The sequence below is a fragment of the Propithecus coquereli genome, unplaced genomic scaffold (genome assembly GCF_000956105.1).
Source record: "Propithecus coquereli isolate 6110/MARCELLA unplaced genomic scaffold, Pcoq_1.0 Scaffold170, whole genome shotgun sequence".
In the NCBI taxonomy this organism is placed as follows: Eukaryota; Metazoa; Chordata; class Mammalia; order Primates; family Indriidae; genus Propithecus; species Propithecus coquereli.
The window spans coordinates 6,296,579-6,319,666 of record NW_012141636.1 but is presented as its reverse complement, the minus strand read 5'-3'; the positions used below and the strand labels follow the sequence as shown (position 1 = coordinate 6,319,666).

Below are 23,088 nucleotides of genomic sequence, written 5' to 3'. Positions count from 1 at the left end.
CCTCTATCTTGCCTTTCTTACACATAGTGTCCATTGATTGCTTCTCCCTGCCCCATACATGAGCTATATTTTCTTTTTTATTTGCATGTATTATGAACATAAATGTAAAAATACTCTTTTTTACTAAATATGAATACTATTAAATTAATACTATTAAATACCATTTACTATTAAATACTATTAAATTAAATCCAGCAACGTATTAAAAAATTATACACCCTGACTAAGTGGGATTTATCCCAGGAATTCAAGTTTAGTTTAATATCCACAATTTGATTCTTGTAGTACATGCACATGAACAGAGTAAGGGACAAAAATCACATGATCACCGCAATACATGTAGAAAAATCATTTGACAAAATCTAAATTCCTTCATAGTAAAAACATCCAACAATCTAGGAATACAAAGGATCTTTCTTAACCTGATAAATGACATCCATGAAAAACCCACAACTAACATAATACTTAATGGTGAAAGAATGATCTTTCTGCCTAATATGAGGAAAAGAATGTCCACTCTTTCCACTTCTATTCAGTGTTGTACTTGAAGTTGTAGCCAGGGCAACTGACAAGAAAAATATATAACATTCATCTAGATTTGAAAGGAAGAGTAGAAAAAGTAGGCAAATAGAAAAAAGGCAAATATTCAGAGACAGAAAGTAGATTAGTTGGTTGTACAGGGTGGGAGGATTGGGAAAAAGAGGGGATGAGTGTTAAAGTATAAGTGTTTTCCTTTTGGAGTAATGAAAATGTTATAAAATTTTATTGTAGTGATTGTTACACAACTCTCTAAATATCCTTAAATGAATTGTACAATTTACATGGGTGAATTGTATCATAGTAATCGTGTATCACCAAAACTGTTACCAAAAAGGGGACATGTCAGTCCAGTCCTCCCATTTTGCAGCAGAAGAAACTGAAGGTCAGGGACTTGTCCAAGGCAATAGAACTGGCTGATAGTGGAGTGGAAACTACAGCGCAGGTTCTTGGCTTAACCCAGTTACTTGCTCATTCCGTAGAAGTAAAGAGAAGATAAACTAAAATGTACTGTGAAGTACCATATAGTGTGCAAGATCTTTTTAACCACCGGTGAACCTCTACAATCGGATATTGTTAGTTCCCTGTGACAGAAGAGGAAACAGAAGATCTGGAAAATAATGTGTCCAAAGTCATCTGAGTAGTAAGGGGCAAGGCCAATAATTAAACCAAGGTCCATCTGGTTCCTAAGCCCATCATCTCTTAATAAAAATTAATAATAGAATTAAATAATAGAGAATGATTTTTAATTGAAATTAGGAGAGGTTCAGTATAACAGTTGTGGAATATATTTTTAAGAAATTCCATATGTTTCTGTCATTATGCACTGAGTCTTGTCCAGCAGATGTGCTGGGAAATTGGTAGAATGCCAGTTTGGAAGGAAGGGATGTGGGGGTCACAAGTAAGGTGAGCCAAGGATATTGTCCTAGTCTTAAGTAGGGTAAACTCCTGAAAAGGGGATCCAGGGATCTAAACATGAGCATTCAAGGGATGTGATGAATTCTGGTTTGGCTTTGGCATACTCAACTTTACAGGCCTTGAAAACTCATTCCATGGTCTTGTTTCTTCCAGCTCTTCATATGAATTTTTTTTTTTAACCTGACTACATTAGCTACTTCAGTGTAGTCCTATTTGGTATTATTTCCAAATAGTTTTGAGAAGGACCTAATTTAACATGCGATCTGTTGTTCACGGACAGGTGAGTGGTTGAGGTTTGAGATTTATGTAGTCTGCTTGTCTGGCATTCCTTTCTCAGTGATAGAAGCTTAAATAGTGGCAACCTACCTCCTTGGGAAAAGGCACTAAGAAGAGTTAGGCAAAATATTACTCTTCTAGCAAAATATTCTACACAATGGGCAGAATTTGATTCTCAATATGGGAAGAAGAGTGGTAAGCTTTCAAGAAAGAAGCCTAAGCTGTGTAGAGATGGATGAAGAGAATGCTATAAAGCAGTGGGTATGTAGCTTCTTAGAATTTACTTTTGTCACATCTATGACTATGTAAATGTTACTAATCCTAGACCCCTCCCATTGTGGTGGGTCTGAACACAATGGTTCTCAACCCATTAAAATACTGATGCCCAGACTTCCATATGTGTTAACTCGGAATTTCTGGGTCTGGGCCTTGTACACAAGTATTTTTAAAGAGCATCAATTGATTATGCAGCAAGGATTGAGAAATACTTTTACAATAGATTATCTATTATGTTAGGTCTGATTTAGAAAATGGGTGAATCAGACATTGAGCAGAATGTATCAAGTATCTCCAGCTGAGTAAGATCAGCAAAAGCACTGGCTAATTGATTAAAAAACATTCATGCTTTTCATAAAACTTAACAATGGTGCAAGCAAAGTCCCAAAAGATTGTTCTAATTGATTCCACAACACGTAACTTTTTATGCTTTTTAATTCATTTTGAAGTTGTGGCATTGTGCCAATGAGATGTATATTGATTGCTATGGTGAAAAGTGAAAATTTTCTTCTCAAATGTGTTCTAAACACAGATGAGAAAGTTTTTTGTTTTTTTTTTAACTATTTATAACTTGAGGAATTATTACACCTGATACCTTGAAGACATTGAAGAGGAAAAATTGTGTTTTCATATTAGCTGTCTGCACCCAATCTAGCAAGAGCAAAAAAAAAAAAATTGATTTCTTTGCTAGAAGTCCAATGGATATAACTTTTCTTTAAGGAGAAAATAAGAAAAATCTCCCATCACCTATATGATAACATCTGGGCAAAGGAAAATGTGCAAAAAGGAAAAACAGTGAAATAGGTTGTAGGTGCTTTTGGTTCAGTGTGAAAAATGAACGATTTTAAAGTCAGGTGGTAGATTAGGGTAAAAATGAGGATTTAAACATAACTTCCTTTGATGATATGCCCCATATACTATGTCAGGGAAAATATTCCATGAAATTATAATTAGATTAGCAAATAAATGAAGAAACAAATAAACAAAGCAAAAAATAAGTGGTTGGACATGTGTGAATTTAAGAAAAACACAGTGTTTTTATTATACATTTAATTATAAACAAAGTAAATAGGCACTGACTTGTTTTTGTAGACTCTGCATAGGTTCAACAATATGGCTTTCCTCCTCACAAACGCCAACCTAGCCACCACCACTATGGATAGCTTCTTCTAGTAAACAAAGATTAAACATAAACCTTACCATTAACACCACAGCCTGTTATTGTCTGTGACTGCCACCTACTGGCCTGGAAGTCTACCTGCACAACCCAATACAAAATCTGCTAATACAGTGCACAGTTCTTGGGAATGAGATAAGCTTCTCATGATCTTTACCACCCTGGATTCTTAGGAGGCCATGAGCCTGCTCACTTGCCTGGTACACCACTACTACAACCAGCATTTGAGAAAGGCACCACACCAAGGCTATCTATAACCAATGAATTCATACAGACTCTTTGCCACTGAACACACCCAAAAGCAAAGCCAAATGGCCCTACTCAACATATGTTATACTCACATGGTCAAGAAGGGAAGAATAAAGAAAAAGTACTGTCCAAATGAAAGTTAACTCAAAAATAAGAAGGGATTCTCTCTCCAAATGTGAAGAAGTCAGTGTAACAATACTGGAAGTACATAAAATCAGGATGTTATGACACCATCAAAGGATCATACTGACTAGCTATGGATTCTAACCAAAGTGAAACTTACAAAATGCCAGAAAAGAATGCAAAATATTGATTTTAAAGAAGCTCAATGATATCAAAAGAAATCTTAAAACCAATACAAAGAAATCAGAAAATCAATTCAGAATATGAATGAGAAATTTATCAAGGGGAGAGATATCTTAAAGAAAAACAAAACAGAACTTCTGGAAATAAAAAATTTATTGAAGGAATTACAGAACACAGTTGAAAGCTTCAACAACAGACTAAATCTAGCAGAAGAGAGAATCTCAGATCTTGAGGATGGGTCTTTTGAATTAATGCAGCGAGACAAAAATTTAAAAATAATAATAAAAAAGAATGAATAAAGTCTTCAACAAATATGGATCTACATAAAGCATCCAAACTTATGAATCATTGGTATTTCTGAGGGAGAAGAAAAAAATGCACAATCGCCCTGATTTATAATGATCCAGTTACACTAACCTAACTTTCCCTTGAATTTCTTAGTTTGTTTCAATTTCAAATGTTTTGTACTTGCTTTTTTTGGATTAATAATTGGTTTAATAGTTGGTTTAAACCACTAAATTGTGTGAGATACAAACCCAGGTTTCAAATTCTTCAGGGAATTATTTTTGTATCCAGGTCTTAAGACTGAAAGATTTCTTTGGCTTATAGTGGGCTTTGTTTCTCTACTACACTTATCCACTTATGTTGCAGATTTCCAGAGTCTTGGATTTATACAGATATTTTAGTCCTAGCTATGGGCGGGTCCACGTCCTTCATTTCTTCCCCATCATGGGCCTTAAAATCCTATCCCTTAGGTTACTGAGACCAAAACTCCAACAACCAAGGTTAGGGGCAGGCCAGCTTCTAAGTTTACTGTTTCTGTTCCCAGTTTCTTTCTTTCGTTTCTAGAATCTGATTAACCTTACAGTTTTGAGAGATAACTATGCATGTAAAATAAAGGTTACTATTATATTTTTCAGCATGTTTATCTGCTTATCTAAAGGGAATTATCAGATTCTTTTACTCTAATATCTTCTAGAACAGAAAGCCATACATCAACTTTAATCATTACACATAAAAATAACGTATATTTTTAAAATATCTTAAAAATAAATGAAATGGTTTCCCTTTATTATAGGACATGAGAGAATTAGAGGACATTGGAAATCAGCAAAGCCAATGCCTTCATTTTACAGTGAGAGAAAAGGGGGTGGAATATGGAAATGGCATAACTGAGGGTCACAAAACTAGTTAAAGTATGATGCTACTACAATGAGGGCTTCTCTCAGTGCCTGCTTCCCTCACCCCATACCTCAACACTGAGTATTGAGCGCTTAATTACATTTCAATGATTAACTGGTATGAGCAAATGTCTGCGTATCTTGTATCAGGTGACCTCACAGAACAGGGATCATTGAGGTTAAGGGATTTCAAAAATTATTTCCATTCTCCAAAGCAATTTACTTCTAGTTTGGTAAAAGAAAAGCCCATAATGTGAATCTTGAAGCTTGTGTGCTACTTGTCTTTTTTCCCCCTGAGATTACAGAAGCTGTGCTGCATCTTTTTCTTGCTGAAAAGTATTATTTTTTTTGTTTTAAAAAACCTCTTTTTCTTTTGAAAAATATATGTATATTTCTCCTGATGGATTATTTTGTATTAGGACACGGCTACAGAAAACTTCTTTCATAACTGCCATTTCCCTTTTGACTTCCTGAATTTAGTAATAAGTCTTTCCTGAGTATCTAACAGGTTTTTACCTTCATTTTTATTATAGATTATTTTGACATTTTGTACTTGACAAGATTTATCTTAGGTCTGCTTTACTCTAGGATAGAAATAACATTTGTATTAATATCATGTATGTTTGTTATTTTCTTTTCTCTGGTTTGCCAATCCTACATGCAGAAATTTTGTTTTGACATTTTGGGAAACCCTCAAGTCATCTAAATTACGTTAATAAGCAGTCATATTATAAAAAGATATTTTATGAGTAATTGGACAAATGAGGTTATCAAAATAGCATTTCTTATGATATTACATAGATTAGTTATTCTTTGATGAAAATATTGGGTAATTTACTCTAGAGAATGGCATCTTTTAGAATGAAAGCCATATTTTTCCCCAAAGTTTACTTATTAAGACATTTTAGCAGGCTTCACTTTTAGTGTTTTTTCTCTCATTTCTTTAGCAAATTTTCCTTAAACTATAAATTGTCACTATCTTTTAATACTAAAGAAAAAATCATTTAAAAAAACCCTTTTTTCTTAATTCTTATTCCTCTCAAATGATTTGTTGTCTTATCTCTTCATTTTATTTTACCATCACAATTTTAAAAGCTTGGTCTTATTTAACATTTTCCGTTTATAGACTGTCTTCATTCTACTATAGTTTGACTCATCCTCACAAACTGTTATTGGATGAATTGTTTCCCTCCAAAATTTATATGTTGACGACTTAATTTCAGAATGTGACCTTATGTGACTTAGAATGTGACTGTATTTGGAGATAGAATCTTTAAACAGGTCATTAGGGTCGCCCTAATCCAATATGGTTGGTGTCTTTATAAGAAGAGGAGATTAGGACATAGACAAGACAGAGGGAAGATCTTGTGAAGACATAGCAAGAAGATAGCCATCTACAAGTGAAAGAGAAAAGCCTCAGAAGAAACCAACCCTGCAGACACTTTGGTATTGGACTTATAGGCCCCAGAATTATGAGAAAATAAATTTCTGTTGTTTAAGCCACCCAGTCTGTGGTATTTTGTTATGGTAGCCCTAGCAAACTAATATACCACCCTAGATAACATTGCTGGTGTGAATATCAGTGACCTCCTAATTGGTATAATGACATAACCACAAAATAGGGACTTTCAAGTAAAACAGATGAGAGTTAAAAATCTCATTTTACTCAATTAACAGCTTTAAGATAGCTTTGGGGGTAATATGTGCCTCCTCTGTGGAGAGGAACCAGAATAATAGGCAGATTCTCATATTTCAAACAGATCATCTAGGAAAGAACGGTGGGATTCACCAGGGAAATGATGGGAAGCACAAAAATTGAGTTCAGGGCAACTTGCCCAGCCCACAACTGGCTAAGAGCCAGGAGAAGCTCCTGGATATGGGGAAACAGTAAAGGAGGAGCTCCCAGGACTCCATACTCTAAGACAACCTTATTTGATCTTGGCTACAAGAGAACCACCCCTCCCACCCATTAAGATCTTGGGCCTAACATAGGGAGCTGCTTGGAGATTACACACAGACATTGCTCCAAAAAGGGAACCCACGTGGAATCGCACAGACATCTGAGCCTAGAGCAGCTTGAGCTTGGTGCTATTCTGAAAGCCTTGATACCAGGAAACTACGGGTGCACCTGCATGCACTGTGCACCTCCAAGGAGGGATAGAGGAATCCAGGCACTCCTATACACCACTGGGAAGGTCCCCATCACCCTGCTGTGGGCTGCTGCTGAGACTGAGACATAAACAAAGAGCATTTTCCACAGTTTCTTGCCCATGCTGCTTGCTTGGATGGAGCCCCGACCTTTCCAGTCATAAGCCCGAGGTGCCACTTTGAGAGTTTAACATTGGGCTCTGCCTCAACCTCAGGCTGAGTTTTTGCTAATGCTGGTTGCAGCCCCTAGCTGGCTAGGGTGGGACAGGAAAACCAGGCTTTCCAACATATATCTAGGACAATACCCATCATCCTGTAATGAGCTGCTGTGAGACCAAGTTTTGACTGAACTGCACAAGTAATTATTTACAAAATATATGTTTTATGTCACATCATAGTGCTTAATAGAATTTTGTGCTTATTTCTTTCTTTTCTGGCTTACCTGTGTTTCTCCTCACTAGAATGTAAGCATTTTAATAGCAAGGAACCCGTCTGTCTAGTAATTGTGTGCTAAGAACCTAGGCATGTATTTATAAATATATCATATTAATAATCAAAGCTATAACTTCAGATAGCTATCAATATTAGCACCATTTTGTGGCTGAGAAAAGGAAGGCTTAGGGGGAGTATAAGTAGCTTGCCAGAAATTGTGTAGCTAGATGTCCAGTGTTGGGATTCAAAATGAGGCATGTCTAATGCTAAAATCTGTGATCTTAATCACATGAATTATTGCCTCCTAGTCTCCTGATTTGTGGTCTTTTGATTTATTTCACATCCCTGTTAATTACTTAGATCTGATATTTGGTGCTATTTCAGTGGTTCTGACCTTTGGCTTTCTAAATAATTGTGATGAGGACCTTTCCTACAGTCATGCCGCTTCTCCCTGCCTAAGTACCCTCCCATCATGTTAAGTATTCCATAATGCTCCCTGGGACCTCCTATTGTGCACTGCAAGACCTTGACACTTTCTTCCTTCTGCTTTGCAGAAAACTGTGTGTCTTTGAGCAGGTCACCCTCATTGGGTCTTGATTTCCTTATTTGTAAAATAAGAAGTTTAAGTAGATGGCTGCCGGCCTCAGAATCATCAATTACACAACGCTTTATATTAATAAGTATTTAATGAATGTCTCCTATGTGCCAGGATCTGTACTAGGTGCTAGAGATGATCAATCAAGACAGGGTGCTAGACCCTGTCTTCAAGGAACTCAAGATTTAGTGGGAGAGATAGACAAACTCAGGAATAAATCTAATAAACATAGACTGGATATAGAGCTAAATGTAACAACAACATCAATAAGAAAAACATCTATAAGAATATAGACAGGTATGACTATAGTGGTATAACTGCTATTTGTTCTAGGAAATTAATTTTGCTTTAAAAAAATTGGGGAGCGTTTTAAAAGCTGGTCACAATCCAACAATATGAAAAGAAACTTAGAAACAGACAGCCCCTCTCTGCCATCCCATCTGATTGCTAGAGCGTACTTTTAAGACATTTTTCTGGTTTCTGAGCTCACTTTCTTTCATAACCCTGAGATTTCTGCCTTTCTGAGCAAGCTTCAGCCTTGTAATCACCAGCTGGGAAGCAATCTGCTGTTCATTTCTGAAGCCCCAGGGACCTGCCTTTCTCCCGTCCTTCTGGTTGGACTGTTTCTGGGCTGCCAGGTTGGCAAAGCATCTGATTTGAGGGCATGTGAATCAGGGCAGCCTTCTTAGCAGGATGGCCCAGGAGAGGCTTAAGGAGCAGAGTGGAGGGGAGGCCTCACTGGCAAATACAACCAAGAAGTCATGTCAGAAGATGTAATTAATCTATAGCTGTGGAGTGAGGCAGGCCAGCCATCCCTGGAATGTATTGTGTTAGGGTTGCACCAAGCCTGGGTTCCATGCATTTGAGAGACAGATTACAGGAGAATCAGTGAGGTGTTGCCAATACTGGAGAGCACTTAGAAAATAATGAGTCAAGAACAATAGCATTGTGTATGCTTTTTTAAAGCCACTTATACTCTATTTAAACGAGCTAGTCTTGTTAACATGTTGAAGTTTATACAGTGTAAACTCACATTTCTGTGAGGAAGGTAGTATTATTACTGCCTTTTTATAAATGAGGAAAATGAGACTCAGTGAGAATCAGCAACTTTCCGAAGATGGCACAAGAATCATGAAGCAGAGCCAGGACATGCTCACAGGCCCTCTGACTCCAGATCTCGCAGTTCTTCCATTACAGGATTGCTCTTCACAGTTAGAATCTGGTATCCATTCTGCGAGCTCCTAGAGGTAGGTGTCATGACCTGCATGTTCTACCTCTATTTCACTTAGTCTCTGAGCCAGTCTGTCCTGTCAGGCTTACTTTTTTTTTTTTTTTATTTCAGGGTATTATGAGGGTACAAACATTATGGTTACACTTTATGTCTTTGCCTCACCCAAGCGAGGGTTAGAGGCATGCCCTTCCCCACTGCAGTGCTCCCCGTGTCCTTTAGTTGCCGATTTACCCCCCACATCCCCCTAATCCCTGGAGAGTATTACTGCCATGTGAGCACCCTAGTGTTCATCAGATAGTACCAATTTGATGGCGAGTACAAGTGGAGTCCATTCTTCCGATCTTGTGGTACCTCACTTTGGATAATGAGCTTAAGTTTAATCCAGGAAAATATAAGAGGTGCTAGATCACTGTCATTTCTTATGATTGAGTAATATTCCATTGTATACATATACCAAATTTTAATAATCCACTCATGGATTGACGGGCACTTGGGTTTTTTCCGCATCTTTGCAATAGTGAATTGTGCTCTGTCAAGCTTACTCTTAAGAGCCCCAACCACATCAGAGAAGTATTTAAGAATCAGTTTAAACTGCTGGTCTATTTTTTTTAATTTTTAAATTTCAGAATATTATGGGGGTACAAACATTTTGTTTACATATATTGCCTTTGCACTGTCCAAGCCAGAGCTACAAGCGTGCTTATCCCCTAATCTTCTGGGCATACTAAATGACAAATCTTCCCACCTCAAATTTTTGGCCCAAATTTTCTTTCCCTTTAGATACTTCTTAACCCCCTTGCCAACCCTCAACCCCCAGTCTGAGCTTGCTAAGTTTTTTACCAACTTGTTCTATTTAGACTGCTTCCTGCTACAATAACTACACTGCTTGACTAATCTCTTATTTGGATAGCTCCTGTTCCCTTGCTGGGGAAGAGTCTATTCTTTCTGTTTATATGCAGTATATACATTCTTTCTACTAAGTTTCTCTTTAAGCCTTTTATGAAGCAGCATATCATACAAGTTATTTAACCTCTTTATAATTCTGTCTATTCATCCCTAAGATGTAATGATAATGGCACTCAACTGGTAGGATTTCTGTAATTATTATTAAAAAAATGATTCAACTTGTGATGCACTTAGAATTTGGTGCATAGTAAGCACACAGTAAATGTTAGTTGTATTTTTAATATTTTGGTAGTGTTATAACTATTGGCTATTTTCTGAAGTTTCTTTTAACCTCATACATCTGTGCTTTTCTTGTGTTGTTCCCAATGGATTGAATATTTTTACATGCAGATGTCAGAAATAAAAATCCTACTCATTCTTCATAAAGCCACCAGTCATAATTGTATTCTAAACAACAGAATCTAACAACTATTCATTGAATATCTATTCTATTAATACACTAGGCATGGTGCTAGGTACTGCAGATTCAGGGGTTGAAAAGGACCACTCTTGTGGTCCCCACTTCCTTGGTGCTCTTTTTTGTCACTCTCAAATGACCTGGCATACTAAGCCACTATTACTGCATAAGTTGCAGTTTGCTTTATGGTTACTTAGTTATTTACATATTTGCACAAAGGGACACTAGACAGAGAAGAACAGCATTTGGTGATTGCTGCATCCTCATGGTCTAATATAGAGTATGACACATAAAGGGTATTTAATGTTTGTTGAGTTAAGATGAATGAATGCATGTGTGCAGAAGTGTGCTTGCTTTTATTTAGGTAAGCCCTTCTTGAGTAGTTAAGTGCAAAGAAAACGGAAGTATTTCTAAAGCCCCCTTTCTGCTGCTCTGACATTTATCCACAGTGCACCAGCCAGTCAGTACCAACCCTTTACTTCCTTCTTGAGGAAGGTATAAGCATAAAAGCTCATGCTTACTAGCCAATGTATAGCCTAAGACAAAGTAAGACACATAAAAGTGAAATATGGATTTTCAAGAGTTAATTCCAAGTGGAGAATTACCAAAAGGGGAATTTGATGACCTGCAGAAACAAGGAGGTGATTGGAGCCATTGAATGTGGGGCGCTTATCAAGGGCAGGCTGTGCTAAGATGGGAGAGCATTTCAGAAGCTGCTGCTGGACAGACAGTAATACACAGTGTGTCAGGAAAATTGTAGCACCTAGAAATCAACTGCCTAATAGAATTCTTCATTCAATAAATCTATGAGGGACAGGATTCTGAAATAGATAGGAGTCACTAGCAACTACTTTAATAAAAATAGATTAAAAGGAAACAAACAAAATCTTAAGAAGCTTTATGAGTTGTAAGCAAATGATTACACATTTCTCTCAACTTTTTGTTTAGTTTTGGGAATTGACTCTTTTTTTGGTATTATTGAAAAAGTATATATATACCTATTGCAAAAAAGTTAAGAAAAACACACAAAAATATGGTTCATGCCTAATTCTACCAACCAGAGATCCATTATCGACGTTTTTAAATACCCCTCCTTCTTGCCTCTATTAATAGACATATTTGCATATGTTGATACACATGCATATGCTTTCAAAATGGAATACTATTAAACATCCTATTCTGCAACCTATCTTTATTATTTAATAATATATAATAAACATTTAAAAACTCAACTATTATAAATATACATCATTTTAATGGTTTTGAATTTTCCATTGCATGTAGGAGTTCACTAGATGTATTTATAGGCTACTTTGTGAATGGGCAGTGGAGAATATATTTAAATTACTTTTCCTAGCTAGTTTGCTAGTTAGCACACTGCAGTTAAACCTTGTTATCCTTCATTTATTCTTTCAACTAAACATTATGTGTGGGCATTACCCACAGTACAGAGAATATAGATAAAAAGATATGATAGATAAAATAAGAGTTGAAGTAATAATTCAAGATCTTGTTATATAAACTAGTAATTGCACAATTATAATACAATGTCTTAAGCTGTATAGAAAAGATTAGCACAAAAATTCTTGGAGACCCAAAAGAATGGAGTAAGTGCCTTGGGGAAGTAGAGAAGGCTTCACTGACAAAGTGATGCTTGAACAACTTCTTGGCTTATAAACATAGGTGGAACCCCTAGCTGCATGCACATTAACACACTCCTTTAGGAAGGATGCAGAAGCTGAAGTGTCTAATGAGTGCCTAATACATGCTAAATCACTATTTCTCAAATGAATGTGGAAAGAATAGAAATAACAATGAGAGGGGAATCTTCTAAAACATTAATGTTCCCCAGTAATATTTACATCACTTTAATGGGACCCTTAAGTTCCAATAAAGCACTGTATTCTTTTGCAGTGCTCACTGTGAAATCATCTAAAACCTCTAAACTTTTGAGAGTGACTTTTTGAAAAACAGTTATTCAAATTGTCAGAGAATAATAATTATTATAGCATCCTATTATTGACTATCAACTACATATTTCTAATACTATTTGGTTGACTCCCAACCAAGGTGGTATTATTACATTATCTCCATTACGCAGATCAGAGGCTCCATAACTGAGTGGTTAACTGACTCATATCCGAGTCTAGTTCTGTCTGACCCTTTAATCCTTTACCACACTATGCCGCCTACTATTTATAGAGAGCATTTAAATTCATATCTTGTGTGATTTATATAACTTGTGAATTGGTCTGGACTTATTCAAAAAGACTCCCATTTTAGAGAAGAGGAAAGGGACACTCAAAAAAGCCACATGATTTATCTAAATTCCCGGGGATAGAGTAGAGATCAGAATAGATCAGGCTGTTGTAGTGTTAGGCTGATTTAAAAACTCAAATGCCCCTGTCGTTAGTTTCTACTAAATCTGATCTTTTTACAGAAACAAAATAAATAACTCTTCAACCCATTCTTTCTCTTAGAGTATTCAACCCTCTCTCTTCAACCTCCTCAAGCCTCTCTCCTGACAGAAAGTTTTTTACAAATCTGAAAACGGATCAGAGTCCCTTTTCAGACTTTAACCTGAATAGAGGAGAAAAATAATTTTAACTATAAATTGGACTTATCTCTTTGTCACTTACCTATTAATCATAGCTAAAAACATAATTAAGCTGTCACTAAAAATCCACTAAAGCCCTACAATTGTACTAACACATTCTACTGTCATTTCTTCAAAAAGACATTATCCACAGTGTTGTAAAGTCCAGGAAGGACCTTAGAGACTTAGATAAATCCTTCCTTTTAACACACAAGAATACCGAAGAACAAAAAGTCCAAGACCCTGAAGCTATGGATAAATGATTGAATAAAATAAACCATATGAGAAACAATAACTTCCGAATAGCAAGAAGATTATCAAAAACTTTAAAAAATAACTAACCACTGGAGAAAATATTTGTAATGTTTATAACAAAATAACCAATTTAAAAAAATTATGAAAAGTCTATACAGTGCAGTAATTAAAAGACAAATAAACCTAATATAAAATAATAAAGAATGGAAACAGAAATTTAAAAAGAAAATGTAAGTATTCAATACCATGTATAGGAAATAGAGAAATTCAAATGAATATTTCCCTACTGACCAGAGTAACAAAGCTTAATAAAGTCGACAGCAGCTAGTGAAGGGAAGGTACAGGGTGGCAGACTGACTTTCATTCTCTGGTTGTGGATATGTAGGTGATACAACCATTGTTGGAAGGCAATTTGGAAATATCTACCAACATTTTAAATGTATTTCACCTCTCGCCTTCCAATTTCAATGTTAAAAATTTGCTTTTTAGTTATACTCACAAATGCCCCCAAATTCTTTCTTTCTCTCTCTCTTTATATATATATATATATGTGTGTGTACATATAAATATATATTCATGTTGTTTAGCAAAGATATAGACATATGTGTGTATATATCTATATTGTTTAGCCAAAAATAAAAGAGAGAAAGAGAGAATCAAAATGCCTGTTAAAGAATAGAACAGATCTACATGGACTGATGTGGAAATGTATCTAAGATAGATTATTAAGTAAAAAAAAACCCAGAATTATGTGGAAATACAATTCTTTAATGTATATAAAATAAACACATTTTTTTCTATAAACACAAGAATAGAATGATGGAGTAAGACTTTTTTATTTTTTTATTTTGTTTTTTTCTCTACTTTTTGAATTTTATGAGTATTTTTTAGGTGGTAGAATAGATTTTAGGTAATTTTCCCCAGTTTGTTTCTTTATTTTTTAAAAATTAAAGCCAAAATATTTTAATATAATCTTTAAAGCCAAGGAAATCAAGAGCATATCAGGCCCCTCAAATCTGATCCTAATGTTCCCTCTATTTGTTTATGGGAACCTGTTCTCCAGCCCAGCTGAACTTTTTACAATATGCTTTTCTCTCTTATTTTGTATCTATTCTGTTGCCTAAATATGACATACACTTCCCTTGTCACATCTGTAGTTTCTCCTCATCCCTAAAAAATCAATCCAAGCATAGCCTTTTCTAGAAAGCATTTTCTAATTCTCAGGGCAGAATTAAGCTCTTCCTTCTTTGGATTTACATACCCTTCATATATTTATATAGGCTGTACCATATTGCTATGATTATTGTTATTATTTTCTGTCTCTTTTGATGGACTACAAACATTTGGAGGTCAGGCATTTTTATTCATCTCAATAAATAAGAAAGTCATAGTATCTGGCATGGTATTTGGAATATAGTAAGAACTTAAAACGTTTGCTGACTAAATGAAGTTTAATGAAAGTTATCTCTCCTTAATGTAAAAGCAGTTCACAGGAGACTCATCTTTTGACTTCCCAAGGAATTGTCCATAGTAGTTAAGAACATGGCTTTGTGATAAGTCTGCATCATTTAACTCTTAACTCTGTCCTTTACTAGCTATATAATTTTGGGCAAGTTATGAAACTTTTCCATATCTCTTTTTTAATCTATAAAGTAGGGACAATATTAAAGCCTACATTATCAATTTATTTTTATTTTTATTTCAGGATATGATGAGGGTACAAACATTTTGGTTACATTTTATGTCTTTGCCTCACCCAAGTGAGGGTTAGAGGCATGCCCTTCCCCTCTACATTGCTAGACCCTTTCAGACATCGGCCTGGGCAAAGAATTTTTGAAGAAAATCCCCAAAGCAGTTACCACTGCAACAAAAATAAGTAAGTGGGATCTGATCAAATTAAAAAGCTTTTGCACAGTCAAGGAAACTATCATTAGAGCGAATAGACAGCCTACAGAATGGGAGAAAATTTTTGCTCTCTACACATTATCAATTTATTGGTATTGATTAACTTAAAATGTATAAGGAATTTAGAATATTGCATAATACATAGTAAATATTAAATATATATTTTCTTTAATAATTATGATATTAGATCCAGTATCTGATTTATTTTTATTTTTTACTTAAAAGTAGTAGAATTAGAATTAGTTTGAGCCTTTCTTTGCCCAACATTAACACATTTTGATAGCAGACTAGTTTCTCACCGGAATCCTATTACTTTCTATGTATATTAGCCTTGAGGCTTTTTTCCTTGTTTTGGAAGCCAAGCCTCCCTTCCCCTCTTCAGTTCATACTTCCAGTGTGTCATTGGTTTCAATGAGAAAGAAATTGTATTCCTGATCCTTAAATATCTACTTTTGTCTTGTGGGCCTCGTGCTTCCCAGGCCTCAGCCCATATGTCGTAATTTTTGTGTAGCTTTCTCAGTTTTTCTCTCATGATTGTACATAAATCATAACATACTGTGGTTGTTTATTTGTTTATATTTTCCACTAGACTAAGCTTCTTCAGACCAATAATCCTGTCTTATTATTATGTTTCCTCAATGCCTAGAACCATGTCCGATGGTCTAGAAACACAATAAAATCTTAAAATAAGTTCATAATGTTCAATGATATTATATTTTTCTTTTCAAGACTTGAAAAAAATAATTGAGTGGAAGCATCAGCAAGATGGCAGAATAGGATTCTCTAGTGCTCATCTCCCCACAGAAAAAACAATTCAAACAACTATGCACATATGAAAATAACTTCATAAGACCTAAGGAAACCAGGTGAGAGATTACAGCACCTGGGTATAGCATAGACATGAGAAAATATGCATTGAACAAGGTAGGAGGAACAGTTTTACATTACCTATGTCACCCCTCTCCTAATCCCATGCAGCACAGCACAGAAACACGCACCCTACAAGTGGGGGATGGAAAGGAAAGTGAGCAATGGAGATTGCCTTGAACCCCCAAATTGGGACCACTCCCATAAAACCCAGAGCTGGGATGACCCCCATGGCCACAGACTCTAGGCTAGTACCAGAGACAGCTTTGAGGCATGCCCCATTGCCAGGCCAACCTCAGCAGCCCCAGGCTCTGGACTGCCCTCAGCACTGGGCTGACCCTCACAGCTGTAGCTTTCAAGCCTGCCCCAGTGCCAGGCCAGTACCCACAGCTCTAGTCATCAGGTCAGCCTATGTGAACCTAGCCTTCAGTCTTGCCTCTCAGATGGAGGCCCCAAGCTCACCCAACACTAGGCCAGCACCCACAGCCCCAGGATCCAGGCCAGTACCTACTCACTGAGCCTCCAAACCTGCCCTGGCACAAAGTAAGATCCCACAGCCCCAAGCTTCTTGCTTTCCTGGAAGACTCAGTCTCTAGGCCTACCTAAGTACTAGGCTGACTTCATCAGCCCCAAGTTCCAGATCAGCCCCAGTGCCACACAGGCCTGGGGGCTCTGGACTGTGAATTTTCCCCAGCATCAGGCTGGTTCCCATAGCCCCAGGCTTCAGGGACAACCCTACAGATCAAGATATAAGTTCTGTTTACCTGCTGGCCCAGGCAGCACACCAGCTTGCCCAAGGACTCCAGGAGCAAGCTCACCCTCTGACTACACCAGATAGACTTCTCAGAATCTCTGGAATGGCTGGCTGGTGAAGGGCTTTCCCAGAGAAAGCCAATCTGAAGACTGGAATAAGTCTCTACTACTTAAAATGTGCAGACATCAATGTAGGGCAACAAGAACCATGAAAAGCCAAGGAAACATAACACAACTAGAAGAACACAATTATCACCCCAAATAATGGAAATATAACAACTGCCTGACAAATAACTCAATATAATTGTTTTAAAGGAGCTCAGCAAACTTCAAAAAAATTACAGAGAAATAATTCAATGAAATCAGGAAGATAATAAATGATCAAAATGAGAAACTTGAGGTTAAAATTACAAAAAAAAACCCAAAGCAAAAATAATCAAACACAAATTCCGGAGCTAAAAATGCAATGAATGAGATGAAAAATGCAATAGAGAATACAACAGAAAAATTTGTCAAGTAGGTGAAAGAATCTGTTAACTCGAAGAAAGAATATTTGAAAATATACAGTCAGTGAAGATAAAATATAAAAGAATAAAGAAAGATTACAGGATTTATGGAACAGTGTCAGCAAATGTTGAAGTTATAGAAGTTTTTGAAGTAGAAGAGAAAAACAAGGGGTGTAGAAAGCTTATTTAAAGAAATACTAGCAGAAAACATCCCAAATTTAGAGAAAGATACAAATATTAAAAACAGGAAAGATCTCCAAGCAGCTGTAATTTAAATAAAACTACACCAAGAAATATCATAATAAAAGTGTCAAAAATCATGGACAAAGAGGGGAATATAAAAGCAGCAAGAAAAAAGAAGAAATAACATTTAAGGGTGTTTTAATAAAACTCTGAGGGGATTTCTTAGGTCAGGAGAGAGTGGGATGATATAGCAAAGTACTGAAGAAAAACAACTGCCAACTGAAAATACTGTACCCATCAGAGTTGCCCTTCAAAAATGAAGGAGAGATAAAGGCTTTCTCAGATAAAACAAAAGCTGAGAGAGTTCATCACTACCAGACCTATCTTGTAAGAAATGGTAACGGGAGTTCTTCAAGTTGAAAGAAAATAATGCTAATTAGTATTACAAAGATTTATGAACATATAAAACACTGATTAAAGTAAGTATACAGTCAAATTAACCTGTAATAATTATAAGATTTTTTGTAAGCTGATGGTAACCACAAAGTAAAAACTTCATGATTAGTGATGCTGAGAATTTCTTTCTATACTTGTTGGTCATGTCTATGTCTTCTTTTGAGAAATGTCTATTCATATCCTTTGGCAATTTTTTAATTGGGTTATTTTTTTGTATACTATTGAATTGAGTTACTCATGTATTTTGGATATTAATCTCTTATCAGAGGTATGGTTTGCAAACATTTTCTTCTGTTTCAAAACTTGTTCTATTCACTCTGCTAATTTGTTTTCTTGGCTGTGCAGAAACTTTTTACTTTGATGTAATCCCATTTACTTATTTTTGTTTTTGTTGACTGTGCTTTGGGGGTTATATTCAAAAAAATCATTACCCAGAGCAATGTCATGGAGCTTTTCCCCTATGTTTTCTTCTAGTAGTTTCACAGTTTAAGGCTTTACATTTAAGTCATTAATTCATTTTGAGCTAATTTTTTGTATATAGTGTGAGATAAAGGTCTAATTTCATTCTTCTGCATGTGGATAACCAGTTGTCTCAACATGATACGATGTGACACAAACACACAATGGGAAAAGGATAGAGGAAGTTGAAAGTCACCTTTATTGAAAATCAATTGAAAGTAAATGTTTGGATTTATTTCTGGGCTTTCTATTTTGTCCCATTTGTCAATATGTTTGTCTTTATATCAGTACCATTCTGTTTTAATTACTATAGCTTTGTAGCATATTTTGAAATCAAGTAGTGTGATACTTTCAGCTTTGTTCTTTTTGCCCAAAATGGCTTTGGCTATTTGAAGTTTTTTTTCTTTTTTTGGTTCATATGAATTTTAGGACTGATTTTACTATTTTTGTGAAGAATATCTTAGGTATTTTGATACAGATTGCATTGAATCTGTAGAGTGCTTTGGGTAATATAAACATTTTAACAATATTAATTCTCCTAATCTTTGAGCAAGAGGTATCTTTCCATTTATCTGTGTATTCCTCAATTTCTTTCATCAGTGTTTTATAGTTTCCAGTGTTTCATTTTCTTGTTTAAATTTACTTCTAAGTATTTTATTTTATTTTTCATGCTATTTGAAATGGGATTGTTTTCTTAATTTATTTTTCAAATAGTTCATTATTAGTGTATAGAAACTGTCTTGATTTTTGAATGTTGTATTTGTATTCTGTAAGTTTACTTAATTTGTTTATCAGTTTTAACAGGTTTTTTTTTTTGTGGATTCTTTAGGATTTTCTATGTATAATGTAAGATTCTGTTATCAAGAAGTAGAGACAATTTAACTTCTTCCTTTCCTATTTGGATGCCTTTTTATTTCGTTTTCTTGTATAATTGCTCTGATTAGGACTTTCAATACTATATTCAATGGAAGTGGCAAGAGTGGTCATCCTTAATTCTTTAGAGTTTATGGGATGATTCTAGAAATTTGAAAATGCCAAAAATTCACAAGGACAACAATATGAAATGACACCTGAAAAATGTTCAATCTCCCTTTTCTGGGAATATTTTATTCCAACACTCTACTTCTCTCCTTTATATGTGAGTATAGGTGGTTGTGATGTTGGTGTTGCTATCATAATTTTGGTGCTCTTACACATTCTTATAACCTGATGTCTGAATGAAACATAACATGGGATATTGCTTAATTCCCACTATATGAGAGATGCTATAAAGGCAATAAAAATCTGCCTAATGGTTTTCCAGGTTAATGGTCACTTTTTTATTTGTTTGATATTATGTCCATGTTCCTGGGGACATGAGTAAAGTGAGGAGGGTAGTAAGTTGAGTAAAACACATAATTCTCAGTTTAAGCTTCCCTATCTTTAAAACAGGAAAAACAGTGCCTCTCATTTTTGCCAAAGAAAATGATAGTGTTACCTTAATGGCAGGTATAAATCTGTGATCTGTGCCTTTCATTCATTAGCTGTTGTGAGAAAATTAACTTAGAGGGGAAAAAGAAAGAATTCTACAGCATTTGTTGTGATTTGATGCTTTATTTTCTCCTCTCTTCTTGAAAAATTTCGGAAACAGACAGCTGACCTTCCTCTGTGTACTTTCTTTTCTGCTATCATCACCTATGATTAAGTCTAAAACCTAATATGGCTAAGACATTACACATGTAATGGAAGAGGGTTAATAAGGGGAATAAAAGCTCCAAGAGAATTAAATCACATTAAATAGGACAGTGGGGCCATAGTGCACTCTGTCTGGAGAATTAATCATATAGTGTTCAGGCTAATGGGAAATATCAAAGTCTGTACTTCCTTATATATGAGGGTCTTAGGTTAGAAAAAAAAAAAAGAAATAACAATAAAATTTCCAGAGGGGAAAAATATATTGATGAGAGATGTAGTAATTTAGTGCCCTACCCAGATGGCCTTAAATCCCTTGTACCAGCTTTATGTGCCCACCTCCCTGCTTCTTCAATCTTTCCTCTTAACTAAATGCCCCTGCAACCTTTAAAAGGCTGCCTTTGGGCACTGGAGCCACAGAACCTATCCAGAATCAGGCTAATGACTCAGAGTTTTATATCCTCTACTGCAGGGCAACTTGTAGCCAATGGTTATTTAGCATGGGAGTATAAAGACTCATCTCCTTTGTCTTAAGGTAGGACAAACAGATGTACTTTATATTCTACCAAGATCTAGTGGAGTCTGGTACTTAAACTAAAATTGTAGCCTTATTTGGCTTTTTCCCCTATCTTATCCTGCCTTACTTCCTTACTGGTTTATCTTTAATAAAACACTTCTTTTATAAAACATTTGCATACAAATCCTTAGTGTAGGATCTGCTTTTGGTTGAACCTGAGACAATAGACCATCGCAATTTTGTGGCCTTTATGTAATAAATAAAGTTACATTTGATAGATATCCACTATGTTTACATCCAAAATGCACATAATTTATAAAGCAGTATCAACCTACCTGTCAACAAATGCATGGTGAAGAAGAAAAATGGGATCATTAGCAGATCCCTGTACCTGGGACATTGTTCCATTCATATAGATGTGCAAGGCATTGTGCATACTGCTTTGAGAGGCATCTGCTATTCCAGTAAGCGGACTAGCAAATCCTGGTGGTAAAAAGGAAATAGTAAAAAACAAATTAGTTTACCTTAATGATTGAAAATCCAAGTGTTTATCTCATTGATTTACAAAAATAATTAAAAACATGATTCAAAATAATAAAACCAATAATAAATGAATTCTGTGTTGGGATACTTTACATTCTGCATACTCAGTGCATATTCAATAAATCTTTGTTTAATCGAATGGCCTTAATTTGGGTACAACGGATGGATTAACCAGATGAAATAGGCTAACCCAATTTGTGCTCTCTCCTTTTGCTTCTATTATTCCTCCTTTCAATATAGAAAAGTTGTAAGAGCATTTTATAATAATCATCTATTCACTCTCACTTCAATCTGTAACAGCACTCAGAGCAAATTTTTCCATCCTGTTTTGTGTCCTCTTGCTTTCCAGTTCTGGAGAATACTTTTAATTTTGGTTTCTGACTCCAGAGAAAGCATACAATTTGTGACTTTCTACATTTCGATTCATCTTTGACAGTATCATCTTTGATACCAGGCCATAACGTGTTTGATTTTGCAGAATATTCATTTCAAAAATAATCAGAGCTTCAATAAATGGTTCCATTCATTGCATCAGGAATAATAATAATGAGAATAATAATAAAAAGATATTATTTTCTAAATGTTAATTGTGCTAAATGTTTCTTGTGACCTATGTCCTTCAATCATTATAGCAACCTTGTTGATTAGAAATTATTACTCCCATTGGAAAGAAAACTGAGGTTCAGAGAAGTTCTGACTTTAACAACGCTACATAAGTAGAGTTGAAATTTTAATTCATATGAGTTAGGCATTAAGAAATGAGCTCTCAATATTTTGTGTTCTCTTTCACATCCCCCTTAAGAAAAGTTAGAGTAAGATATATTTATAGAGCCCATCCAGACAAAACTGAAAGTTAAAACAAGACAAAGAAGTTTGAGTAACAAAGTTAAACTGTAAGCAGGCCCCAAGTTGGAGGAATATAGCTAAGGGCATATTATCGAATTTCAGAATTCAGAAATATCAAGCAAGTGGAAACTGTGAATAAGATTATAATCTAAACCAAAGTTAGGATAAAAACAGTGAAGGCACTAGGATTTGGGCAGAGGAAGTCCAGCTTTATTTCATATGAGTAGAACTATTTTATTGTCAATCTCTTCATTTTTAAAGGTATAGCTCTTGACTTTTGCACCTGATGTCCTGTATTCTCTCACCTATTTTGGCTCAATACTATTTTACTTCCTCAGCTGGTGATTTTTTCCCTCCTTTTCCCTATTTTTAAGTTTATTTTAGTCATTCTCAGATATCATACCAACCCCTGATCCCTCTGGAAGGTTAGACTAAGAACATGCATGTCCTTCTCCTCTGGACCCTCTTGTCTATGACAGCTTCTGTGAATATATATGCATGACACTTATTATGTCTAGACATTTTTCTAAGAGCTTGGCATGATTAATTTCATATAACATTTAGAGTGATCCTACAAATTTAGTACCTACATTATTACAAACATGGAAAGGAGGATTTGGAGAGGGAAAGAAATTTGTCTAAGGTTAAAGAACAAATGGGGAGGGGCATTAAGGTTAGAACAGAAGCCTGTTTTATTATAGAGTGTATGCTCTTAAATACAATGGCTTTCCTGCCTTTCCTGTGTAGCAATAAATCATACGTCACTGAGAGCAATGTTCTATATAGCAATGGTCTTCAAGATTTTATCTTTGAGTAGCACCAAATGAAAGTTTTAAAACAAC

The 23,088-nt window shown here is 35.4% G+C and overlaps 1 protein-coding gene across 1 annotated transcript in view; it reads right to left on the bottom strand.

Moving 5' to 3' along the window:
- The window catches only part of TYR (tyrosinase), a 74,474-nt gene that overhangs the window by 29,546 nt on the left and 21,840 nt on the right, over window positions 1-23,088 (bottom strand). The window contains exon 3 of the mRNA XM_012641785.1: window positions 21,193-21,340. Within this exon, the coding sequence (XP_012497239.1) occupies window positions 21,193-21,340 (148 nt within the window). The remainder of the gene's footprint in view (window positions 1-21,192; window positions 21,341-23,088) is intronic.